Genomic DNA, 27,171 nt, shown 5'->3' with positions numbered 1-27,171 from the left:
GCTGTCCCTCAGCTCAAGGCTAGCACCCTGCCACTTGAGCCACACCGCCACTTCTTGTTTTCTGGTGGCTAACTGGAGATGAGAGTCTCACAGACATTCCTGCCCTGGCTGGCTTTGAACCAGGATCCTCAGATCTCAGCCTCCTGAGTAGCTAGGATAGTGGCCTTCTGAGTAGCCACCAGCACCCACCCTTTGCTTTCTTGCTACCCTGTCCCATGACTGCCGCAGGGATCCAGCCCCGCTCAGCTCTTAGTATTTCCTTTCTAATATTCAAGCCTTAAGCCACGCCCATAGGTACTGGCTCCAGGGTAGCCTTGCAGCAGCTCCTTCTGGTACCAGCCACCTCCCAGCCCGGAGTTGGGACACCCCGGGTCTCATCTCCTGGTTTTGTGCTCACTCCTCTGCGCCTCCTCATCTCCTCCTATTCCAAGGCAAGGCTCTAAGTGCACCAGTTTTTGTGTTGTTTCTTTTTGAGGGGTGGGAGTGGGTGGGAATCGAGCCACTCAAACCGGTCGATTCTCTTATTCTGCCCACACAGAGCAAGCCCAAATCTACCGCAATTGCCAGCGAAGCCTGCTAACTTAAATCAAGACTCTGCCTGCCTTGGTGTCTGACCTGGGCACCATCCAGGCTCAGAACGGCTGTGGCCATGTTTCCAGCTCAGGGCTGGAGGACAGGAAAGAAGGTTCCAGTGAACCAGCTGGCTGCCACTCTGGGTTTGGGCAAGTCTTGTCTGCTCACAGACACTAACAGTCAGCTGTGTGGAGCCCCTTTGCAGCCTGCACCCCATCTCCTCTGGCTGCCTGTGTTCTCTGCTATAGCTTCCAGTATCTCCGCTCATTGTGCCGTTTGTCTCTGCCTCTGGCCCCTGGGCAGGCAATCTTCTTCCTGGCTGAACACTTTTGAACGTGGACACTGGTGTCTATTGCAAAGGAACCGTCTCTGCCTTTGCCCTTATGGGGAATGTCACCTAAGCCTGCTGCTCAGCAGAACCCCCCCATTCAAGGCTTTCTTTCTCATTTCTCATCAAGCACCCCTATTTTTGCCTGGGAATGCTCAGCAACTCTAGAGCTCACCTCTTCATAAAAGGGGCTCTGCTTGGTTTTTACCTCCCAAGGGAAGTGTGTCATAGGCTCACACACACGCTTGGCTTCATGCACACATATAGGCTGTGTCCAGCTGTGTCCTGCGTGACCTCTGCAGGCTCCCAGGCCTCAAACCACCAGGGACTCCTCTGAGAGGTCCCAGGTCCCTGGACAAACTTGGGTCTGCTCACTCTGTCATCATCTCCTTCCCAGCTTGTGGGGTCCTGTGAGGAGAGTGCGTCCCCTCATGGCTGTTGGGGGGCTGGCTCCATGCAGCGACATCGTGCGCTGTTCATCCTGGCTTCCCACTAGCCAGGCAGCCTCACGCCAATTCCTCCGTTTAACGCCCTGAGCCACACTCGAACCACTGGCACCTGCGCTCCGTTGGCACCTGCGTTCCGTCCCCAGCACTCGTAGGTACACGCAGCATGAATACCACAGCTGCTGGCTTCCTCCTCTTTGCCTCCCCCACCCTAGCCCTGATCACCACCCCAATCCATCCAGCTACCTTGTCCCAATCCACCACTGTGAACCTGGGCTCAATAGCAGGGTCTGTCTTCTGAGTTCCAGCGGCAGCCATGGCCCCGTTCTCCATGGAACCCTGAGGAGAGAAGACACAAAGTGGTAATGGCGAGGGGTGGGGGTGTGCGGCGTGGGGGGGAGGTTACTCTCAGTAGATGAGGAATGAAACAGAGCCGGGCTGCTCCACAGCAAGGTAGCCAGAAATGGGGAGAGGCCTCTGGGTGGAGCTGGGTGGGTAGAAACCACGGGCACAGTGCTTCTGAAAAAAGAGACGCACTGATGTGGTTGTCGTTGCTCTTTATTCTTTTGTTCTTCCTTTAAAAAATTGTTTGGGAGCTGCGAATGTGACTTAGTGGTAGAGTGCTTGCCTAGCATGCATGAAGCCCTGGGTTCCATTCCTCAGTACCACATAAACAGAAAAAGCCGGAAGTGGGGCTATGGCTCAAATGGTAGAGTGCAAAAGAGCCCAGGTCCCAGGTCCCTGGACAAACCCAGGCCCTAAGTTCAAGCCCTAACACCAACATAAAATAAAAAAATAAAGCCGGGCACTGGTGGCTCATGCCTATAATCCTAGCTACTCAGGAGGCTGAGATCTGAGGCTTGTGGTTCAAAGCCAGCCTGGGCAGGAAAGTCCATGAGACTCTTATCTCCAATAAACCACCAGAAAAGTGGAAATGGTGCTGTGGCTTAAGCGGTAGGGCGTTCGCCTTGAGCTAAAGAGCTGAGGGACAGTGCCCAGGCCCAGAGTTCAAGCCCCACGACCAACCAAAATAATAATAATAATAATAATCTTTTTCCTGCCTTTCAAGAGAACGTGAGATGGTCTGTTTGTTGGGTTTGAAGCTTCGTGGCAGTAGTGCAGATTGAAATCAGGGCCTCATCCTTGCTAAGTAGGTGCTCTAACCAAGTCTCCAGTCTCTTTTTGTTACCAGCTCTTTTCAGATAAGGTCTGCTTCCTGCGCAGAAGTTCATCTGGACTGTGATCCACCTATTTCAAGCTTTCTGACATAGCTGAATGACAGGCAGGTGTCTTCAGGCCTAGCTTCTTCTACCAAGATGGAATCTTGCAGACTTTTCCACCTGGGTTCGTGGAAGTGTGATTCAAGCAGTAAAATGCCAGCCTTGAGTGAAAAGAGCAAAGAGACAGTACCCAAACCCTGAGTTCAAGCCCAGGTACCAGCATGGTCACATATATAGACAGAAAAGAATTTTGACATCGGGCTGCGCAAACCTTCAGCCTCTGGCCAAGAGTCAGCAGCTCCATGGCCTCCTGTGGTCACCTCCCAGATGCCTAGGGAAGGCCTGGTGGCATGTGCTCTCCCTGCCCTTCCTCCGTGAGCTTTTGTGCCAGTCTGCTTTCTCTAGCCTTACCCCACGTGACCACAGAGCCAGATGGGGTTGTGTGATTTTCCCAGTGCATTCCATTTCCTTCTTGCTTTACCTCTTTTCTTGTTCCATTTAACCTTGAATCCCTTGATTACACCTTGGCTAATTCCACCCTATGTGTGGCTGCCAATGTGCCCTAAGCAGCCGAAGGGACAGTCTCCCCGCTGCTCTCCTGCCTTTCTGTCTTGTGGGTACATGGGCCTAGAAATCCCAACCTGTGACCCACAGGATCTATTGAATAACCAGGGAGTGGGGGACAGGGAGTCATGGGGTGTGGCACAATGAGTGAACCTCACCCTTTGGGCCTGTGACTCACTTGCCTGTCACCTGCCAGGATTGGCAGGAACCCCTTTCCTGGAACCCTTTTCCTAAGCTGGCACCCAGCTTAGGAAAAAGATTTTTATATTAGCACATCAGACACAGAGACAGTGTATATAGCTCCCCTACCAGTAATTCAGTGATCTTCCTTCTAATTCTAATTCTGTTTGAGCCTCTAGTTATTGACCTTCCCTCCTGCACAGCACAGTTCTTTGCTCCTAGCCACCCCAAATCCTTTTCTTAGGGTGATCTCCTTCTCTGCACCCCAACTCCATTCACTACAACTCTATCTTCCTATCCCAGCAAGATAAAAGGATGGTCTTAGGCAGGAAGGTGCTAGCACATAAATTGTGTGTGTGCTTGTGTGTGTGTGGGGGTGGTGGTGGTGGTGGTGGTTCTGAGTACAGTTCCTGAGCTTTTTTTTTTTTTGTTAGTCGTGGGGCTTGAACTCTGGGCCTGGGCGCTGTCCCTCAGCTCTTCAGCTCAAGGCGAGCGCTCTACCACTTGAGCTACAGCACCACTTCCGGTTTTCTGGTGGTTTATTGGAGATAGGAGTCTCACGGTCTCTCCTGCCCGGGCTGGCTTTGAACCGCGATTCTCAGATCTCAGCCTCCTGAGTAGCTAGGATTACAGGCGTGAGCCACCAGCGCCCGGCTTAGTTCCTGAGCTTTTTAACTCAAGGTTGATGCTGTACCACTTGAACCACAGCTCCACTTTTGGATTTTTTTTAAAAAATCGGTCATGGGGCCTGAACTCTGGGCCTGATCTCTTCAGTTCAAGGTGAGCACCCTACCACTGGAGCCATAGTGCCACTTCCTGATGGTTTATTGGAGATAAGAGTCTCACACTTTCCTGCCTGGGCTGGCTTTGAACCATGCTCCTCAGATCTCAGCCTCCTGAGTAGCTAGGATTACAGGCGTGAGGCACCAGCATCTGGCTTCATTTCTCATTTTGGTTGTGCTCTTTACATACTCCAGGCTAGCAGACACTCATCTGATTTGGTCCCACCCTACCCAGCCGGCAGCCTGGAAGCGGAGGGAAGGTATCCATCCATCCCGCGCCTCTCAGCACACAGCAAACCTCTGTCCTCTACTCCCGATTCCAGTCTTGCACTATGTCCCTTATGCCTAGCTGGCTACCTCCAGTTTCTGGGAATGACTCTTGATTCTTCCTTGCTAGGGTTGTACAGCTCCCTGGATCTTCACTTGACAGACCTGTAAATATGCAAAGTCCGCCAGGACTCCCACCCCCTGCCATCTTCCCCCCCCCCCCAACTCTCTTAAGCACACCATTTGATCCACATTCCTCTCCCAAGACACGTGTGACTAGACCTGGGTAGAGCTTGCAGGACTTCTGGTCCCCCCTTATTAGCTTGTTATCCCCCAGCTTATAGACCCCTGAAGCCTCTTTTTTTTTTTTAAGAAATTAGATTGCTGACATTGGCCTGGTACATCACATGAGGGCTATGGAGTAGAACTGGACCCACAAGCCCTGTTTATTGGAGCAGCACAAAAGACACATGGTACGGATGTAGTGATGCATGGCAGCTCAGGAATGAGGTTGCGAGAGAGCTGGCAAGGGTGGGCAGTCTTGGTTCCCCACCTTCTCTTGGAGGCGGTGGTCTCAGTGAAGGATCACACCAGTATCTGTCTCCTTCCCTGCTTCTTCCCTCAGACAAAGATCTCATCCACACCACTGCTTTCGTGCACTCATTACTGACACACATCTGAGCAGCCCTGGCATGCCAGAAGACTTGGTTACGTATGTGCAGGTACTAGGGCTTGAACTCAGAGCCTCATGCTCCTACTTGGGCTTTTTCCTCTCATGGATGGTCCTCTACCACTTAAGCCACATCTCCAGTCCAGCTTTTTGCTGGTTAATTGGAGAAGGGCTTTTACAAACTTATCTGCCCAGGTTGGCTTCTCAGATCTTTAGAAGACACCTGAAGTCCCCCTTCTCTGACCCTGGCCTTGCTGTCCTTCCAGGCTGACCTAGAAGTCCTGCTGTAAACTCCAACACAATACTAAAATTGAACAAGACCGGTGCTGGTGGCTCACAGCTGTCATCCTAGCTACTCAGGAGGTCGAGATCTGAGGGTCACGGTTCAAAGCCAGCCTGGGCAGGAAAGTCCATGAGACTCTTATCTCCAATAAACCAACAGAAAGCTGGGAAGTGGTGCTGTGGTGAAGTGGTAGAGCACTGGCTTCGAGCTGAAGAGCTCAGGTCAGGGCTCAGGCCCAGAGTTCAAGCCCCACGACAAGAAATAGTAAACAATATTGATCCCTGCATCCAGCTTATTTTCAAAGATCTCTCACATACTTCCTGATGCCACTCCTGGTACGTCTTTGCACAAGCCTATTTCTCCTCTCTAGCCAAAAGGACAACTTTGATTTTTCAAACACACCTTCCATTTTCCTTCACAAATTTCACTCTGTCCAGGATGAGGATAGAGGTTATTGTTGCATGAATGCTTACTATATCTTGGCCTTTTTGATCTTCCTAACCATATTGCACGAAAAAGGGGCAGTATGGTTCCTACATGTATTTGACAGATGAGGAAATCTAAGCTTGGAACAGTCCCACAGTAAGTGAGGGCCAGAGCAAACAATGGGACTCCAGAATATTCTCTTTTCCATAATTCTTTCTTCCCTAAACTAGCCCAGCTAGAGATAATCTCTTCACTTTCTGACTTTGACAAAAAAATCGGATTTTCCATGTATGAATATAAACACCCATGGGCCTGTTTGGTATTTATAATTCCTTGCCTCTGGTGTTTCCCAGTGTTTGGCTAATTATCTTCATTGTCCAATACTGTTCTAGATTCCAGTATATCAAGGACCTATGGATTGCTGTTTCGTAGTTTTTCTAGTGCCTAGTGGGCTGCTAGAAAATACTAGATGCTTTATCTACCTGCTTCAATGCTGGGTTCTTGCAAAGTAGACAAAGCCTGCGGGCTTTGCCTTCTGACTTTGCAAAAGCAGGAATTATGATTATGGTAATTTGAACCATGGAGGGGAACCATGGTTTTCTTCCTGAGAGTGTGGAATACAACATCAAATGTGCATCTTGGAACATACATTCAGCTCTGGGTAATCTAGACCATAGAGTCCCTTGGCAACTTTTTTTTTCTTTTGTAGGTCATGGGACTTGAACTCTGGGCCTGGGCTCTGACCCTCAGCTCTTCAGCTCAAGGCTAGCACTACCACTTGCGACACAGTGCCACTTTGGGTTTTCTGGTGGTTCATTGGAGATAAGAGTTTCACAGACTTTCCTACCTGGGCTGGCTTTGAAATGCGATCCTCAGATCTCAGCCTCTTGAGTAGCTAGGACTATAGGCGTGAGCCACCGGCGCCCAGCTAGGGATTCTTTCTTGAAAGTTGCTTTTTCTCCTTTCTCCTTTTCTTTTTGGCAGTAACAGAGTTTGAACTCAGGGCTTCATGTTATGCAAGTGTTCTTCCACTTAAGCCAGGCTCCCAGCCCCCGCTTTTTTGCTTTGGTCATAGCTCTCCTGTTTTTGCCCAGGGCTAGTCTCAGACTGTAATCCTCCCATCTACGTCTCCTGAGTAGGAGATATGACAAGCATACCCTCCCACACGCAGCTTACTGATCGACATGGGCTCTCACTAACTTTTTTGCCTTGGCTAGTCTCTAACTGCTATACTCTAAAGTAGCTCGGATGATAGGCATGAGCTACTGGTATGTGGCTGCTTATTTTTTGGATGGAGCTTCAGAAACTATTTTCCCAGGGCTAGTCGGGAGATTCTACAACCGGATGTCCACAGGTAGGCAAATGTCCTGAAGACAGTCCCTCAGTCCTGCCCCAGGCACCTGGAGCTGGGTCCTGCCAGGGTGTCTGCCCTTCAGGCCAATAGGCTAACTGGGACCTTGTTTTCTAGGTGTCCACACCCGGATGTTCATTTGTGTCATAGCCCAGTTGAACTCAGCCTTGCGGGCCACAGGCAAACGTCATCCATGAATCAGAAGTGTACAGAGGTCATGCTGGAAAATGAGGGTGCAACCCCAGCTTTAAAAGGCTTTCAACATTGTGTACATGTGTGTACGTGTGTATACCTAGGTGCTGTTCCTGAACTTTTTTACTCAAGGCTGGTGCTCCTACACTTGAGCTATAGCTCTATCTCTGACTTTTTGATGGTTAATAGGAGGTAAGAGTCTCATGGAGTTTCTTGCCTGGACTGGCTTTGAATTGTGATCTTCAACCTTAGCTTCCAGAGCTAGGATTATAGGCGTGAAATATCAGTGCTTGACTTCAATAGTTGTTTTTTCTTTTTTGCTAGTCCTGGGACTTGAACTCAGGGCCTGGGCATTGTCCTGAGCTTCTTTTGCTTAAGGCTAGCACTCTGCCACTTGAGCCAGAGTACCATTTCTAGCCTTTTCTGTTTATGTAGTACTGAGGAATCGAACCCAGGGCTTCATGCATGCTAGGCAAGCAATCTACCACTGAGCCACAGTCCCAGCCCTTCTTCTTCTTCTTTTTTTTTTTTAAAGAAACTTCTACAATCTATTACTTTCTTTTCTATCATAAAACAACCTTTATACACCAAAAAGAATCCCAAAGTGAATAAAACACATGCTTATTTCCAGCTAGGGTGGTATTCTGGGTTATGGCATTGAGTTGAATGAACGTCAGTGTTTGTATGCAAGGTGAGTAATTTTATGATCAGACAGATTTCTACTTCCATAAGAAGATTAACACAGCGCTGATGAGTAGGGCCTGACAGAGGGTGTGCAGTTCACCTGTGTTGCATGACAGCTGTCACAGGATCTTCCTGTGAGGCCTGAGACAGTCCTGGGATAACCAGAACGGTTACAAAACCCCAATCCCAAACCTGGCCTTCTCCTCCCCTGCCTTCCCAGCCTCTGCATTGTGAGAAGTGTGTTCCTGGTCAGGTCCTCAGGCCTGAAGGACTCTTACTTTCCTCCCACCTTCTTTACTTTCCTTCCACCTTCTTCTTTCCTTTCCACCTTGTCCTCTGTCTCTCACCTTGGAAGGTTAAGTTTTATGAGGAAGAGAACCTGTTTGTTTTGCTAGCTATGAGGTTCTGCCTAGAGCTAAAAGACTCAAAGACTGGTTGGATGATGCATTCATGCAATCTATTGACACAGCTTGTTTCAGTGGGCTTTGTGAGGGAGGGTGGGAAGAGATGTCCCAATGTAAAGAGCTGCCATTGTGACCAGAGACAGGCACCATGTATTTCCAGCTGAAAGCCACTGGGCCTGTTGGGTAATGGGAGGGGCCCTGAGCAGAGCATGCTAACCTTTTTAGCTCCTTCTAGACTAGTCTGAGGCCACTTGGGAGAGAAGCCTATACTACCCCAAGTAGTACCAATCACTGCTCTTGGCAGCATATGCCAATTTCTGGCTAGTTTTGAGGTATTATTTACTTTTGTCCTGTGCCAACTGATCTGCTCAGACCTCTGGCACTTTTCCTGGGGTTCCCTTCTGTGCCAGGTGTTCCACAAGACTTCAGCACTCAGCCAGTGTTACCTGAAGGTTCCCTGATACTCCCAAGCCAGGGACAAAGCCAAGGCTGCCAGCTAGTTCTCAGTAAAAGGGTTGAGTTTCTCCTCTCCAGGTCTTGTAGCTTTTCTGCTCAAGGCTAATGCTCTACCACTTCTGGTTTTCTAGAGATAAGAGTCTCACAGACAGCTGGGCGTGGGTGGCTCACTCCTGTAATCCTAGCTACTCAGGAAACTGAGATCTGAGGATCATAGTTCAAAGCCAGCCCGAGACTGCAATAAACCACCAGAAAGCTGGAAATGATGCTGCGGCTCAAGTGGTAGAGCACTCGCCTTGAGCTGAAGAGCTGAGGGACAGCACACAAGCCCAGAGTTCAAGCCCCATGACTGTCCCCCCCACTCTCCCCCCAAAAGAGTCCCACAGACCTTCCTGCACAGGCTGGCTTTGAACCACGATCCTCAGATCTCAACCTCCTGAGTAGTAGCTAGGGTTACAGGTGTTAAGCCTGCAGCCCCAGCCTCTCCAGATCTTTTTCCTGGAGTGAGTCACTTCTCTCAGGCAGGGGCATCCTGGCTTCCTGCTGAGTGGGTGGGCAGGGCGTGCCTCATGACAGACTTGGTTTGTCCCCACCACAGATGTATAGGAATAATCTTCATGTCCACCAAGTAAGACAGATGCTCACTTGGATTCTACTGGAAACATGAGACACTAGGAAGTAAAGCTCAAGACAAATAGCGAGGTCTGCTTTGCTGGAGGCCTTGGCAGGGAGAAGGAATGCAGCTGCAGTGGCCACTGTCATGGGCCTGAGATCAGGGAGAGGGGAGGGAACGGCGCTGATGACAGCGGAACAGCGGCCACGCTCTGCCCAGAGCGGACAGCCGTGACTCAGGTCCAGGTCATGGAAAATGGAAAAGTAGATTTTTATTTTTTGTGCCAGTCCTGGGGCTTGAACTTAAGGCTTTGATACTGTCACCTAAGATGCTTTTCCTCAAGGTTAGTGGGCTACCACTTGAGCCACAGCACCACTTCCGGTTCTTTCTGAGTAATTTTATTGGAGATAAGAGTCTTATGGCTGGGCGCTGGTGGCTCACGCCTGTAATCCTAGCTAGCTACTCAAGAGGCTGAGATCTGAAGATTGTGGTTCAAAGCCAGCCCAGGCAGGAAAGTCTGTGAGACTCTTTTTTTGGTCAGTCATGGGGCCTGAACCCTGGGCCTGGGCGCTGTCTCTCAGCTCTTCAGCTCAAGGCTAGCGCTCTACCACTTGAGCCACAGCGCCACTTCTGGCTTTTTCTGCTTATGTATTGCTGAGGAATTGAACCCAGGGCCTCATGCATGCAAGGCAAGCCCTCCATGAGACTCCTATCTCCAATTAACCACTAGAATAGTGCTGTGACTCAAGTGGTAGAGCTCTTGCCTTGAGCTGAAGAGCTGAGGGACAGCGCCCAGGCTGAGTTCAAGCCCCATGACTAACAAGAATGATGACAACCACAAAAATCTCATGGACTTTCTTTCCTTCCTGGGCTGGCTTTGAATCATGATCCTCAGATCTCAGCCTCCTGAGTAGCTAGGATCACAGGCATGAGCCACCGCTGCCCAGCAGAAAACTAGATTTTTACATGAAATCTTCAGTGTTTCACATTTGGTGGTTTTTTTTTTTTTAGATTGCTTTTGCCATGCTAGGGATGGAACCCAGAGCCTTGTTCATGCTAGGCAAATGCTCCATAGCTACACCCTTCTGCCCTTGAACTTGCATTTAACCTAAGCAAATGCTATGGGCTGAGTCAGCATGTCTGACTTGGTGTGCCCATTATAAACCTTGGGAGGATCCTCGGCCTCCGACTCTGCGTGGGGACCATGTATGTAGAAAGTGGGAACACAAACAATGAGTCTGAGCTGCACCCAAAGTGGGGGGCAGGCCTACAGGTAATGGGGTTCCAGGGTCCTGGGTGGGCAGGGTCATAGACTGGCACCTAAGAGCTCCAGCAAAGTCCAACAAAGGGCAACCCTGGGTCTCCTCTTCCCTCCCTTCTAGATGGCAAAGAGGAGCTTCAGGAAGAAGCTGAGGGGCAGATTCTTAGTGGCCATCTTCCCCTTGTGTCTAGTGTCTGTGAGGACAAGGAGGCCTAGGCCATGAGCCAAGCATGGCACCTCCAGCGTCTGGGTTCCCCGTGTAGAGCACCTCACCCCAATACACATGCACAAATGCTAACTCCTAGCACCTCAGAACTTCACCTTATTTGTAAATACGACACTGCAGATGTACCTGAGATGAGGTTATTGGGGTGTACCCCAATCCAATGTAACTAGTGTCCTTTAGAAAGGGGGAAGTGGTCTGTCACACACCTGGGCTGGCACTGATGAAGACTCAGGCACAGGTAGGATTGTGGCCTCTACAAGCCAGGGCCAAAGTCTGCCGGAAAACACCAGAAAGCAGGGGGAGAGGCCTGAAGCAGACATGCGCGAATGCTCCTTACAGGGAACCCACAGTGTCACGCCTTAGCCACCAGAAGGCCAAGATGATCCAGTCTGCGGTTTTGAAAACAAACTTGTTCCCATTGTTACAATAGCACTAGGAAAGAACTGGAGGCCAGCCAGATGCTGGTGGCTCATACCTATCATCTGAGCTACCTAGGAGGCTGAGATCTGAGGATTATGGCTCAAAGGCAGCCTGGGCAGCCAAGTCCATGAGTTTTTTTTTTTTTTTGTCAGTTGTGGGTCTTGGTCTGGGCGCTGTCCCTCAGCTCTTCAGTTCAAGGCGAGCGATCTACCACTTAAGCCACAGTGGCACTTCTAGTTTTCTGGTGGTTTATTTAAGAGTCTCACGGACTTTCCTGCCGGGGCTGGCTTTCAACCACGATCCTCAGATCTCAGTCTCCTGAGTAGCTAGTATTACAGATGTGAGCCACCAGCTCCTGGCTTCCATGAGATTTTTTTTTTTTTTTTTGGGTCCGGTCATGAGGCCTGAACTCTGGGCCTGGGCGCTGTCCCTCAGCTCTTCAGCTCAAGGCTAGCACTCTACCACTTGAGCCACAGTGCCACTTCCGGCTTTTTTCTTTTTGCTTATGTGGTGCTGAGGAATCGGACCCAGGGCCTCAGGCATGCAAGGCAAGCGCTCTACCACTGAGCCACCTTCCCAGCCCCTTCCTCGAGATTCTTATCTCCAGTGAATCACCTAAAGCTGGAAGTGGAGCTGTGGCTCACATTGTAGAATGCTAGCATTGGGGGGGGGGGGGGGGAGGGAAACTCAGGGACAGAGTTTAGGCCCTGAGTTAAAGCACAAAACAAACACCAAAGAATATGAGGCCTGACTCAGTGTTTCTTGGGATCCAGACAGAGCCACAGAAGGGGAGAGCATTGAATCTGGAGACAGACAGCACTTGCAAAAGCATTTAGGGACTAGGGAGTCAGGGCCAGCATCTCATTCCATACCAGAACTGTCAGAAACAGGGTCTCCTGGTCAACACAGCCTTCCGACCTGGTCCTCAGTGATTGCTCCCACAGGTAGCTCTTGGGAAAAGCATTCAAGGACATCCCTTCCTAGCCCAGAGGTAGCCTGTTCTCCTTCCTTAGGGTCTGAGAAGTCAAGGTAGTTTTCCCCACTAACAATTGCTGAGCATGGGAAAGGGTGTGTGTGTGTATATGTGTGTGACAAACCTTGCTTGCGTTGTACTTTCCACTGTGGCTCTAGGATGGAATTCTCTCTTAGAGACTGACAGGGGGAAACAAACACAGAGGAAATCAGGTCATTTGTGCAAGATCTCTAGCATGCCTTCACAATGCCCCACCTAAAGTGGAAGCCGAGGCTTTGGAGGCCAAGAAGGCAGTGGTGAAAGGTATCCACAGCCATAAAAAGACACATGCGCATGCGCACTGACTCTGAGGTTCCAGAGTCAGCCAAATACTCCTGGAAGAGTGCTGCGAGCAGAAACAAGCTTGGCCACTCTGCCATCATCAAGTTCTCCCTGACCCTGAGTCAGTCAGGAAGAAGCCAGGAGACAACACACTTGTGATCATGGTGAAGGTCAACAAGCCGCAGATCCAACAGGCTATGAAACAGCTCCAGATCCTGATCAGACCTGATGAAGAGGAGCAAGCATGTGTACCACTGGTTCTTGATTCTGCTTTGGATGTTGCCCCCATGATGGGAATCAGCTAAACTGAGCTCAGCTGGCTAATTTTAAATATATGTTTTTCACCATTAGAAAAAACACACAAAAAAAACCTCAAACCAGGTGCTGGTGGCTCACACCTGTAATCCCAGCTTCCCAGGAGGCTGAGATCTGAGGATTGCAGTTCAAAGCCAACCCAGGGAAATGGACTCATTACCTTGCTCATGTAACTGTAACCCCTCTGTACAGTATCTTTACAATAAAAAAATATATATATATTTAAAAGTTTAAAAAGCCAGCCCAGGCAGAAAAGTCCCTGTGAGACTCTTATCTCCAATGAATCACTCAAAAGCAGACATGGAGCTGTGGCTTAAAGTGGTAAAGTGCTGGGCTTGGGCAGGCCCCATGACAGGGACACACACACACACACACACACACACACACACACACACACACACACACTGTCTCTAGAACAATTCGTCTTTGGGAGGGCAACAGGAGCCCACTTCTAGTGCTTTCCAAAAAGATTCTTCATGCATTCCTGCCTCCCTTTCTCCAAAGCCCGCTTAGGACAGCCCCGCGAGCCACTGGCCAGGGTCTCTGCCTCGGCCCCCAGCCCTCCTCCAGTCCCCTGGTCCCCGGCCCCGTCCTCTCGAGAGAGGGTGCTCTCGGAGGGTGCATGGGAGGAGAGCGCAGGGAAGAACAACAGAAAGCCTGCACTCTGCCCCACAAACAAACAAGTCCAGCATAGAGGCGGCCTGAAAGGAGTCAGTGTACGGCGGGCGGGGGCTGCAGGGGGTGGGGGAGCCACATAAAGGAATGTTGTTCGAGAAGGCCGGGGCTGGGCACCGAGGGATGGACAGATGGCCTTTTATCCTGCAGTTCGAGTTGTGCCTGAAAACCCTTTCTCTGAAATGAGATGTTGCCCTGGGCCCTTGTGTCCAGCTGCCCCTACCCGCGGCACACACACAGGCGGTGGGGGCTGCAGGTGTCTGCACACCTGATAGCCCATGGCCCGGGGTAGAAGGAAGAGGCCTGGGAGGAAGAGGATGGTGCCGGGGTGGTCTGGAGCCGTAACTGCATCCAGAGCTCTCTCTGCCTGGACACCGTCTGTGTTGATATCCCCGACTCCCAACCCCCCAAGCCCACAGCTTTCTGAGAACAGTCTCCTTGGAGCTGGTCATTTTGGGAGACGAGACCTACGCTGCAAGAAGGCTGCAGATTGTCCTGTTTTTACTGCCCTCTGTCTTGCTGGGTCCAAATCAGAAGCCAGGACAAGTAGAGGCTGAACTCTAGCCACTCTTTTGTGGCCTAGGGAGAGACACGTGGCAAGTGACAAGCCCCAGAATCTCCTAAGGAGGCTCAGCCATGACCCTGTCCCCAGTCAGTGCAAGGCCATTCGCTCTGCAGACCACCGTCCCCTACAGAGACAAAAGCCTGAGGGCTGATCTACAGAGACAGGGATGAAGGACAGGGAGACAGTCCCAGCCGCCTGAGGACCCAGGCTCACCGTGGACCCACATGGCTTCTCCTCATGAAACAAGCCTCCTTCTGGGGCCACGATTCACAAACTCATCATCCAAAGCAGGAGCCCTAGTAGGAGTCAAGTCATTAGAACAGTAGGACAGAGGCTTGAAAATAATAAAATAATTGACGATCACTAAAACTCTCCAGGGAACCCAGACGAGTTTGCACACTATTTTTTCAGATGAAAAAAAAAATCTTATTTTTGTTGATGTGGTTCTGAGGAATCGAACACCAGGGCCTCATGTGTGCTAGGCAAGCACCCTGCCACTGAGCCAGCCCCAAGTTTTCACACTGTTGAATGACCTCTGTACCACATCCAGTCCTGGACCACTGGCACCTGCTCCAGCTCTTTTCTCTGCCCTCCAGCTGGTGGATTAGGGCGACATTGCCAGGATTGCACAGACTGAAGGAGACAGGCGGACACTTCCAATAAATGCTTAATTTCGGCATTTGGAGGGAGGGACTTGGCGGGGGGGGGGGGGGGAGAAGAGGGGGGGGAGGGGGAAGGGGGGGGGAACTCCCCATGCTTGGAGCATGGATGGGGTAGAGGGGAATCTGGGCGTGGTGTGAACCAGGCCTGAGGCTCACCTTCTAGATTCTTCTTCACAAAAATCCTACCTCTTGAGGCACTGGTAGGATGGGAAAGCTTCAACTCTGAAGAGCAACATGGGTGTCAGGCAAGGCTCAAGTTCCTCAAAAAATATTCTTGTTGGGCGCCGGTGGCTCACACCTGTAATCCTAGCTACTCAGGAAGCTGAGATCTGAGGATCATGGTTCAAAGCCAGCCAGGGCAGGAAAGTCCGTGAGACTCTTATCTCCAATAAACCACTAGAAAACCAGAAATGGAGCTCTGGCTCAAGCAGCAGAGTGCTTGCCTTGAGCTGAAGAGTGCAGGGACAGCGCCCAAGCCCAGAGTTCAAGCCCCACGACCAACAAAAAAACAAAAACAAACAAAAAAAATATTCTTGGCAGACTTAGTGGAACCACACCCAGAGTATAATCTCTCCTGAATCTGACTTCCCAGCACTCCAGGTACACTTTGAACATGCTACCCCGTCTCCACCCCATGCAAAGTACATCAAAGCCATCTAAAACCTGCCATCTTCTTTCTGGTCAACTTGCAAAATAAAACAGATTTCAGATCTAGCTGCAGTACCCCAGACTGCAAGGATTTTCACTGCTATTTGTTTATGTATTTATTTATGGTGGTCCTGGGAATGAGTGACTTGCACTTGCTAGCTAGGCACTCTACCACTGGAACCATGCCTCCTAGCCCCTTCTTGCTTTAGTTATTTTCAAGGTGAGATCTTGCTTTATGCAGGGACCAGGCTAATCTGCAACCCTCCTACTTGGGCTTCCTGTGTTGCTAAGGATGACAGGTGTGCACCATTTCACACAGCCATTGAATGAGATGGAGTCCTGTATGCATTTATGCCTGAACCATGCTCTCCAGATCTTTACCTCTTAAGTATCTTAATAGTATCTTAACTATCCTACTAGTATTTGTAAATATTGTGTGTGTGTGTGTGTGTGTGTGTGTGTGTGTGTGTGTGTGTGTTGATACTGGGGCTTGAAGTCAGAACCTTGTGCTCTTGCTTGACTTTCTTAGTCAAGGCTGGTGCTCTACCCCTTGAACCTTACCTCCACTTCTGGCATTTTGCTGAACATTGCTATTTTTAAAGGAGAAGCAAGCCCCTGACTTACAGTACCCAGCAAAAAGCCTTCTATAAGAAAATCCTAGGAAACAATATTTTTAAATTTGTCTTTAACAGCCTAATCATTTAAGAATTATTATTCTTGTCATTGCTTATGCAAGGACAAATGATCATTAGACATAATCATAGCCACTGAACTGTTTTGCTAACTAGAAAAACAAACACACAAACAACCAATCCTTTTTCCACACAACAGGAACAACGAACTACTTCTTTTGATGGATTCAAACACTCCACCCCCCACTCCCCACCCCCGCCCCGCCCACCCCAAAATCTTTTCCTTTCAGGATGTACAACATTTCTGCTTAGAAAGCTTGGCTTACCTGTCTCAAGTGGCATGGTAAATTCTAGAACACAGGTCTGTTGCACTGAAGCTTATATCCTGTCTCCCTCTCTCAGTTAACCCCACAACTTCCTGGTCCACTGCAGACTTCTGCAACGAGCCAAGTCTGCACAGGGAGCTCAACCTGAACTATAAGAAGTTGCAGCCACTACTGCTCATTCTATGCTGGCCATGTTTTGTACTCTCAGCCGTTTGGCTTCAGGGGATGGCTGTCTTGAAAGACACCCCGAGGCAAGCTGTCCCGAGTGGATCAGGTGTCTAGGATATCACTTGTTACACATTCTAGTGTGTCAGGCAGAGAGGGCCAGAAGGAGCTGCCATGCGTGAATGACACACGGACGCCAGGATTCCAGGGAGCACCCGAGCTGAGGCCGGAGCTTCCCAATAGAACCTAGGCTTGGGAAAGTCTTCTGTATCCGAGCTGTCGGATAAAGCCGCCACTAGCCACACGTGGCCGCTGAACACGTGTTCAGTATGACTGAGAAGGTGAGCTTCCAGATTTTGATTTGTGATTCAGTTGACCTAGTGGCCACCAGAAGGGACAGGAAGTTCTGGGGGTTTCTATCCAACTACTCTCTCCAGTCTCACCTGGGATGTTGTTCCCGTGGCATCTCAAACCAATGTGACCCCTGCCCAACTTCATTGACCTAGCCCAAGTTTGGGTCTTTACCCAATCTTAATCGTTTCTGGAAATCAAGCCAACCAGTTGCTCAGCTCCTCTTTTTCCTCAGTGACAATGTTGAATCGGTCAGCGAGTGCAACTCGACAGCTGCTGGTTTTGTATCCTCATGGCTACCAGGACATACGATCCCACGGGTTCTTGGACAACAGGAATGGAGTCTTTCTTCCTGATTCAACCCTTTACCTCCTCACAGCAGCTATAACTATCTAAAAAAGTATAGACAGATTAGCTTCTTCAGCCAGCTGCTGCTGGCTGCTATTCTCAGAATAAAATCTAAATCCCTCCCAAGATAGGGTGGTTGTCTCTCACTTCAACATCCCCCCCCAACCCCATTTCCACTCATTTACCATATTGCAGCAACACCAGCACTCCCTTTTGATCATACCTCAGGGCCTTTGCACTTGCTGTTTCTGCTGTCTGGAATGATTGATCTATGATAGCCACCCTCCACACTGGGGTAGGGGCAGTCCTGGGGTTTGAACTCAGGTCTGGGCACTGTCCCTAGCCTTTTTGCTCAAGGTTAGTATTCTACCACTTGAGCCAATGCTCTACCTCCTCTTCCTCCTCCTCCTCCTCCTCCTCCTCCTCCTCCTCCTCCTCCTCCTCCTCCTCCTCTTCCTCCTCCTCTTACTTCTGCTTCTTCTTCTCCTTCCCTCCATTTCCTCCTCTACTTCTTCCTCCTTCTCCTCCTCCTCCTCCTTCTTTTTCTTCTTCTTTGTTTAGACGTTTAATTGGAAATGAGAGTCTCATGGACTTTGCTATCTGGGCTGGCTTCGAACCATGATTCTCAGATCTCAGCCTCCTGAGTAGCTAGGATTACAGGTGTGAGCCACTGGTGCCCAGCTGACAGCTCCTTTTTAATCTATCAAATATCAGTGGCTTAGAAAGACTTTCCCTGACCACCTCATCCACCTGAAGCTGTGGTTGTCACTTTTTTCATTCTCCTGATCTAAGAGACATGATAAGTTGTATTATTCTACAGAATAATTATATATATTATATATAATATATATGATTATATTATATATAATACATATGATTATATTATAATTATATATTATAATTACATATTATGACATATAAATGTATAAATAATACATATAATATAATTATATTATATATAATAATATTTATATTCTCCTGTAGCACTTGCCACAGCCTGTCATTGTATCTGTCTCCTCCCCGTGAGGACAAGAACCCACTTTTCTTTCTGTCCCTATCAGCAAGCACAGTTTCTGGCATTAAGGAGACATCCCTGCTGTTCACGATTGCCTACAGGAAGCAATAGGGAGGAAAAAGGCAGCCCTGGGAGCTCCCAGGACCCCTGGGGCCCTAGCCAGCCTGGCCTCTGAGGCCTGTTCTTCCCTGACCAGGATGAATGCCTCAGGACCAGTGCTGTACCTGTCCAGGTACCGAAAGGGTGAGACCAGCAGGTCAGAGTGGACTCCACAGGCTCTGCCCACAGAAATGGGGCAACTGAGAGATCAGAAGACCCGAAGGCTCCAGTTCCTCGGGGGGGGGGGGGGGGGGGGGGGAGGGGGGGGCGGGGAGTGATCTTGATGAGGAGGGTCCCAGCATTTAACAACTCAGGCTTTGAAACCATCCATCCCCTCGCCTCTTAGCAGACACCTACCCACTTCTTAGCGGAAGCTGGCGCTGCTGGGACTCAGAACGCCTTGCTTCAGCTCAGCGCGCATGTCCTGTTTTATAGCTCTCACAGACCTCAGAGCAGCTCACACTGTCCTGTGGGGGAGGGCGGGGAGTGAGCGATGACCTCGCGGTCAGAGTCAGATGGTCAGGGGCAATGCCATCAGCGCGGGGATCACGGCGCTGGGCTTTGCAGGGCCCAGGTTCCCTTGACCTGTAGTTTCTCCTCCCACTATAGACTGTGAACACCAAGAAGGAAAGGACTCACCCAGATGCTGAGCTCAAGGGCAAGGCTGCTTCTGTACTTCCCTCCCACACCCCTCCTCAGCCCTGCATTCTCCCACTGGAGCTACTGTCATTCCATGACGGAGGGGACAGCCATTGCCTGGGACCCTCCACCCCCCACGGACTTGGTAACTAGCGTCCGCCACCTGCATGAGTCTTCCCTAAGTGGCTTCCTCCTTGCTGTAGCTACCCGACCCCAGGGTCCAGCCTCTGAAAGGCAGATGTAACTCTGTCTCCAAGGTCAATGACCAAGTCCACGATGACTGAGCTCCTCTTCTGCTCTTTGCCTTCTGGAGTGGGGCAGAATCTTGGTTAGAATGGAGAAAAGGGGGTGGGGGGAATGGAATGACCAAAACCTAATAAAAAGGGAATGGAGATGGGGACAGGGCTCCAGTGGAAGAGGTCCTGGGTCTAATCTCCAGTAATGGGGGAAAAGGAAGTGTGTGTGTGTGTGTGTGTGTGTGTGTGTGTGTGTGTGTGTGTGTGTGTGTGTGTGTCTGTGTGTGTCTATGTGCCTGTGTGTCTGTGTGTCAGGTCCTGCTATGTAGCCAGGCTGGCCCAGAATTCATAATCCTCCTATCTCAGCCTTCTGAATGCTGGGATTACAGGAATGTACCACCATGCCTGTCTATCAATGTAGGGTGTTTTGTTTTATGGGGTCTTGTATGCGCTAAGCAAGCTATTTTACACCCAGCTCCCTGATTAATTACACTGGTACAGAATAGAGTCCAAACATAAATTATTGCTATGTGCTAAGAGAGACTTTTTCTTTAAAGAAAAAAGTCAGAAAATATTTTTCTACAACTCCACTAGGGCGACCACTTAGTTGTTTGAGAAAACAATAAACCTAAAACAATCCTTATTGTGTTCCTTACATTAAAAAATGCTGAAGCAGTAAAGTATAAACTATTAAGAAAAAAAAGGTGTATGGGGCTTGGAAGGTGGCTCAGAGGTAGAGTGCTTGCTTTGCATGCATGAGGCCCTGGGTTCGATTTCTCAGCACCACATAAGCAGAAAAGGCCAGAAGTAGTGCTGTGGTTCAAGTGGTAGAGCGCTAACCTTGAGCTGAAGAGCTGAGGGACAGCGCTCAGGCCCAGAGGTCAGGACCCATGACCGACAAAAAAAAAAGGAAGAAAAAATGTGTGTGTGTGGTTAAAGTATTTCATAGGAAGAATGTGTGTGCGTGCGTGCGTGCGTGCGTGCGTGCGTGCGTGCGTGCGTGTGTGTGTGTGTGTGTGTGTGTAACTGGAGGCCCTGAGTTCCTAGTACTGGCCCTAGTACTGGCCCAAAAATAAAGTTACAAAAGGGCATTAGATAAGTAAAATTTCCAGTTGCCAATTGGTGTGTACCAGGAGATCCCTTTTGTGAGAACTAAAGAGAGAAGACTATAAAGGCACGTACATATAGATGATTTCTGTGACCTGCACAATAACTGCTGGAGAGTATTTATAGAGAGCTAAAGTGAGAAGGAGCTGAATTCATATTAGTGAACGCCAGGATATCTGGCACATGATGGACTTACAGCAGCCCAGGATCTAGTTCCTTCTCCATCCTTTCAACAGATTATTTCTGGAACATTCCAGAAGACTTCTGAAAGCCGTCAATCTTGGCTTCAGGCGAGGCTCAAAGCTAGGTAGCTCACTGAAAACCGCTGTCATGACGGGTCCCATGGTTCTGAACACAAGTTCCCGATTCTCCTGGGTCCTTTGCCCAAAAGACCATGCCCCTGTCTCACCTGGAAGGGTGTCCTTGGATACGCTGGCTCCCTGCCCCTGACATCTACTCTAGGTCATCCTTTTATCCTAGTACAAAGAAACTCTTTTTAAAAGGTGGCACCAGTGGTCAGATACCACTCATTTTCATAAGGGAAATAAGTCTGTACTCTGAAATGCCTATGCCTGTGCGCTATGTTCATAACAAATGACCTCTCCCTAGGTCAGACCAGCCACCCTGGGGGCGGGGGAGGGGGGTGTCTGATTCTGAGTCCTGTAGTCTGACTGTGAAATGCACTTCTGGGTGGAGTGACTGGGATCAGCATCAATGCTGCCCGTGGTGCAGGGTGAGTTGTCGTTTTCGGGTGTGGTTTATGCATAGTGGAGGAAGCCAGAGGTGTCCACTCCTCCCTTCCCTCCTGCTCTTCAGGCCATGCGCTTACACCTGCTTCGTGTGTGTATTCCTAGCATGTATTCCCGCCCTCTTTCCCGAAGCAAACAAACAAGGGCAACCCAGATAGAAGGGACTTTGAGATTTCCCTCCATTCTCCTTGGGAGGGTCACCTCTGCCAGCCTGGCATTCCAGAAGCAACCACAGTGTCAGCGCTGCTCACAGCCGCCACATACTGGCCTGACACTTGGCATGACCACAGGCAATGATCTGGCAGAGCAGCGGGGGGCCCTTGGTGGGGGATGATCTCCCTTCTCCCATTGGGTGAGGAGAGGAAGAGCCGTTTCCCAGGTGTCCCTGGTCTGCAAGAGCCTGGGGAAGACATTCACTGTAACACCGCAGCATGGTTTGGGGAAGGAGATGAAGGCTTAGAAAACCACTTGACCCCTCCAGAGCTACACAGGCACAACTCAGAGAGGAACCTAGGCTCAGCGCTGTGTTCCTCACCTCAAGAGTGCCCCCTTGTACACTTAATAGAAGAAGTGCTGTCCACCCCTACTCCCATATCAAGACTCCTACCTTAGCTTCACTAGACACCACTCACCTCCAGGCAGATGAGACTCCCTAGCAGGACATCAGAACACTTGAGAGCATGTGGGAAGGGGAACACAGTTAATAATATCTCAGGTCCTCCACAGATTCAGGATCTCCCATAGGCCCCATTACCCATTTAAAAAAATGCATTTCACCAGCCTGGTTCAACTAAGATTGCCAAAATCACCAACTCCAGGGCACACAGGCCCCAAACAAGGATCCTCTAGGACTCCAGGAACCATACCTCACACTTTGACCTCCAGGAGGTCAGATGTTGTACCTGCTGGTTAATCAGTGACTGGGCATGCCATGGGAACAAGTCACGTGTCAGGGAAAAGGAGTGTCTGGCTCTCTCGGGAATGTCCCCCACCTCCCATGGTCCACACATCCCATACTTCATCTCAGGAGGCAGAGATAGATGGCTCATGAGAAGGAACACCCTAAATTGCATCTTACCTTCCCACCTCCAACAACAATTTAATCCTCCCACTGGTTTCAGATTTTTGCCTAATGGCTAAGCATGGAGATTCTGAGTTCCTGGAGATCCTCATTCCGGGATTTCTCTGTGGAACTACAACACCTTCTAAGATCTGGGACTTCCAGAATTCAAATGAAAATCTAAGGGAAATTGTGTGTGTGTGTGTGTGTGTGTACGTGCGCATTGGTCCTGGGGCTTGAACTCAGGGGCTAGGCAGTCTCTTGCTCAAGGCTAGTGCCCTACCATTTTTGAGGCACAGCTCTACTTCCAGTTTTTGAGGGCTTAATTGAAGATAAGAGTCTCATGGGAACTTTTCTGCCTGGGCTGACTTTGAACCATGAACCATGATCCCCAGATCTCAGCCTCCTGAGTAGGATTACAGGTGTGAGCCACTGGTGCCCATCTGGAAATATATATATTTTAAAAATGTAAATTGCCACACAAACTTAGGGTGTGTAGCGATTGGTTCCTCAAAGATCTTAGGCACCCTAGTGTCTCTTTATCTAAGGCCCTAAAGATTCAAGGAACAAACTGCCTTAACATTCAAATGTGTATCATTATATTGATGACTTATAATTTGAGTTCCTGTACACACACCTCCTTCCCCCGCTTTGCCCAAGCCATAAGCCCAAGTGTTCTCTCTATAATGCTTGGAGAAGTTCTTGAGACTTCCATCATAAAAATAGCTAACAAAAAGTTGGGCTGGCAGTGTGGCTCAAGGGTAGAGAGCTTGTCTAGCAAATGTGAAAGCCTGAGTCTAAACCCCAGTACTACTGAAATGAATGAATAAATTAGTGAATTAATAAATTCCTTTTCCTCAACTCTAGTCAGATTATGTAGGAGATGTTTACTTAAGATTGATTCGCTTTTATGCTAGAAGTTGAGGTCTCTTCTGCTTAGGTTCATGCAATAGCTGATTTGTTTTTAGGTTTTGTTTTTAAATGAGAGTCGGGGTGCAAACCATAAGTTGACTATTTACTCTTAGAGTTCTAAAGGACTAAGAGGGATCAAAGAGAACATCCAAGAGACCAGGCTGGTCTGACGTTTTCTCTGATCTATCATGATGTGGAATTAGAAAAGCTGCATTTGGGGCTGGGAAGGTGGCTTAGTGGTAGAGTGCTTGCCTAGCATGCATGAAACCCATGGTTCGATTCCTCAGTACCACATACACAGAAAATGCCAGAAGTAGTGCTGTGGCTCAAGTGGTAGAGAGCTAGTCTTGAGCAGAAGCAGCTCAGGGACTGTGTCCAGGCCCTGAGTTCAAGCCCCAGGACTGGCTAAAAAAAAAAAAAAAAGCTGTACTTACTCTCTAGGGTAGAGGCTCCTACTACTCTCTCTAGGCAGAGTCTCAAAGTGTACACCTTAAACTGAAGTCTTAAACCCAGTGTGGTGCTACACACCTGTAATCCCAGCACCACTGAGGTGAGGCAGGAGGATGAGTCCGAGCTTCTCCCTGGACTAGGCACTATCTTTAATTTTAAAAAAAAGAAGAAGAAAGAAAGAGAGAGAGGAAAAAAAAAGTAAAGAAAAAGTGGAGAAAGAAAAAGTGGAGGTGTTTAGGGCTGGGAAGGTGGCTCAGTGGTAGAGCGCTTGCCTTGCATGCCTGAGGCCCTGGGTTCAATTCCTCAGCACCACATAAGCAAAACAAAAAAAGCCAGAAGTGGCGCTGTGGCTCAAGTGGTAGAGCGCTAGCCTTGAGCTGAAGAGCTGAGGGACAGCGCCCAGGCCCAGAGTTCAGGCCCATGACCGGACCCCCCCCACAAAAAAAAATGGAGGTGTTCAGCTTTCATGAATAAATGATGGTTTGTTCTTTTTTATTACCATTTGGAACTGACAGACCAGAACAAGTCATTCCCAGAATCTCCCAGCAATGGGTTGCATTTCGTTTCCTTCAGGGAATCCTTAGTGTCCTGTAGCGCTTAAGGGCGTCCTGCGCACAAGCAAAGGTGGAGAGGCAGAGTGCCACCTGTTCTTCCTTCCAGAGAGAAAGTAGGGCTAATTCACGTAGGTAATCATCAACCAAGTTCGTTGTAGACAGTATGGCCCATGCCATGTAATCATGAGTACGTGTGCTAATGGAATTTCCCTTAAGACTAACTTGTATGCCCTGAAGTTCAAAGTTGTTAGGCCAAATCCCCTCAGATTTGCTTATCTGATACTGCTATTTTAATATTTCACAATAGAGTATCAAGGCAGGAAACCAAAGGACTTCAATAATTATGCACTGGGGAAATGCTTCACAATTTAATATCCCAACACTGAGTCAAAGTCAATCCCTCTTTCTCAGTTATAGTCATCAAGTTTGTTGTTTCCTGATTCTTCTCTTCAGTTATGACTAAGCTCTTTTGCCAGAGCAGGTAGCCAGAGTGGCAGCAGGAGTCATCTACCCATCCTAGAGGACACTGAAAAATCGCTGCTCTGACACCATAGGCTTTAGAGAACATTTTGCCTGAAAAAGATACCAGAATCAGGAGGCTGAGATCTGAAGATTGTAGTTCAAAGCCAGCCTAGGCAGGTAAGTCTATGAGACTCTTATCTCCAGTTAACTACCAAAAAACTAGAAGTAGAGCTGTGGCTTGAGTGGTAAGAGTTCCCAGCCTTGAAAGAGAGAGAAAAAACTAAGTGCCAGAACCTTGTCCATGAGTTCAACCCCCCAATACCAAAAAAGAAAACAAGAAAAAAAAAAAAAAAGACACCAGAATAATTAAAAAGGACTGGAAATCCAGGCAATCTGTGTCATGCAAATGCATGACATTGACACGCAAGGCTATTGGTCACAGCCTTAAGAGCAACGTAGTCTATCAACTGTTTGTTTGTTGTTGTTGCTGTTGGTAGCCATGGTCTTTAAAGCCAGGATCTTGCTATATATAACCCAGGCTGGCCTTGAACTTGTGATCCTCCTGTCTGGCCTCCCAATGGCAAGGATTACAGGTGTGTACCATACTCGGCTCTATTAGCATTATTTTTGTTTTGTTCCATGCTTGAACTCAGGGCCTGGACACTCTGTTAGTTTTTTCACTCAAGGCTAGTTCTTTACTACTTGAACCATATCTCCACTTCTGGCTTTTTGTTGGTTTGTTAGAGATGAGAGTCCTATTGATCTGGCTGGCTTCTAACCTGATCCTCAGCCTTCTGAATCGCTAGGATCACAGGTGTGAGCCATCAACACCCAGCCAATGGGGTTCATGACCATCTTATTTCCAAAACCAGCAAAAATCAAGGGTGGGAGGTGTGGATCAAGTGGCAGAGTGTCAGCACAAGAAGCATGAGGTCAGGGGTTCAAACCGCAGCGCCAGCCAAGTGAGGACGGGTCGTGGTCAGCCTCCACATGGCTGCTGAGCCAGGTCAGATGCTGTGAAGGTGAGAACTGTGCACCAGATTTAGGAAGGCGAGGAAGGTACTGGCGACCCGGCAAGGGCTGTCAGTAGGGCTGTGTCAGTAGTGTGGTATGTTTCAGAGAGGATGAAGCTCTTGTTGCTTCAGTAGATGAAGAACTGTGCTCAATCAGGGCAGGAACCACAGGGATTTGCTCCCTGAATGTGCTACCACTTGGCACTGGGTTCATTCTCCACACTTGCACCTGGCACTGGAGTAAGCCGAGAGCTCGCCAGTCCCTGGCAGGTAGCCAAGGATGGTGACCGGCCAAGAAGCCCCCTTCATCTTTTTTTTTGCCCATCCTGGAGCTTGAACTCAGGGCCTGAGTTCTGTCCCTCAGCTCTTCAGCTCAAGGCTAGCGCTCCACCACTTGAGCCACAGTGCCACTTCCGGCCTTTTCTCTTTATGTGGTGCTGAGGAATCAAATCCAGGGCCTCATGCATGCTAGGCAGGCATTCTACCACTGAGCCACCTTCCCAGCCTGAAGCTCTTATAGATCTCCACATGGCTATTTCTCACCACCATTCAATGTGTGTGTGTGTGTGTGTGTGTGTCTGTGTGTGTGTGTGTGTGTGTGTGTGTGTGTTGGGGGGGGCGCAGTTTGGCAAGTTTCTTACACTTTTATCTGAGGTCTCACTTCATGCTTCCAAATTGTAGAGTGCTGGAGATCTCCCACTGCTGGGGCTAGATCATCACTACTCAAATCTCCTCCCTACGGGCCATTCCCATTCAATATCCCAAGCCCCCATACTCTGAGTGGCCACATCCAAAAGTCTGGCAGAAGCAAAGGTACACCCTGTAGGCCCTTCAGACATTAGGTTACCTAATGGCAGTGACTAAGGAGTTAACGGTTGCTTTTCTTCAAAGAATCTCAAGCTGAGGGTTATTTCCAGCTGGTCTCATAGTCCAACTTTGGTTGGACTATGATGAAAACTGTAATTCTCTTGTTCCACATACAATTTTATCTCTTTTATCCATCCCTAAAAATTATCCACAGCCATGCACTGGTGGCTCATGCCTGTAATCCTAGCTACTCAGGAGGCTGGGATCTGAAGATCATGGTTCAAAGCCTGTCCGGGCAGCAAAGTCCATGAGACTCTTATCTCCAATGAACCACCAGAAAAACAGAAGTGGCTTTGTGGCTCAAGTGGTAGAATGCTAGCCTTGAGCTTAAGAGCTGAGGGACAGCGCCCAGGCCCTGAGTTCAAGCCCCACGACCGAAAATAAATAAATAACCCACAAAACACCAGAAATTAAGAAACCCTGTTCCAAGCTGGGTGTGGCACTACCCACCTGTAATCCCAGCTAGTCAGGAGTTGGAGGTAGGAGAATCACAAGGTCAAGGCTAGTGGGGCAAAAGTAGCTCTTAAAAACCAAATGAAAACACAAGTACAGCTGGCGGTATAGCTCAAGTGGTAGAGTGCTTGCTTAAGAAGCACAAGACCCTGGCTTCAATCCCCTATACCACAAAACTAAACCACAACAAATAACAACCACAAAAACCCACACAGAAGCAGCATCTCC

General features: G+C 49.1%; 1 protein-coding gene across 1 annotated transcript in view; it reads right to left on the bottom strand.

Annotated features, from left to right (window-relative positions):
* Fa2h (fatty acid 2-hydroxylase) overlaps positions 1 to 27,171 on the bottom strand; it is a 48,330-nt gene that overhangs the window by 17,250 nt on the left and 3,909 nt on the right. The window contains exon 2 of the mRNA XM_042700603.1: positions 1,594 to 1,686. Coding sequence (XP_042556537.1) covers positions 1,594 to 1,686 — 93 coding nt within the window. The remainder of the gene's footprint in view (positions 1 to 1,593; positions 1,687 to 27,171) is intronic.

The sequence above is a fragment of the Dipodomys spectabilis genome, unplaced genomic scaffold (assembly GCF_019054845.1).
Source record: "Dipodomys spectabilis isolate Male_0828 unplaced genomic scaffold, ASM1905484v1 ptg000273l, whole genome shotgun sequence".
Taxonomy (NCBI): domain Eukaryota; kingdom Metazoa; phylum Chordata; class Mammalia; order Rodentia; family Heteromyidae; genus Dipodomys; species Dipodomys spectabilis.
This window is presented reverse-complemented; position numbering and strand designations above follow the sequence as displayed.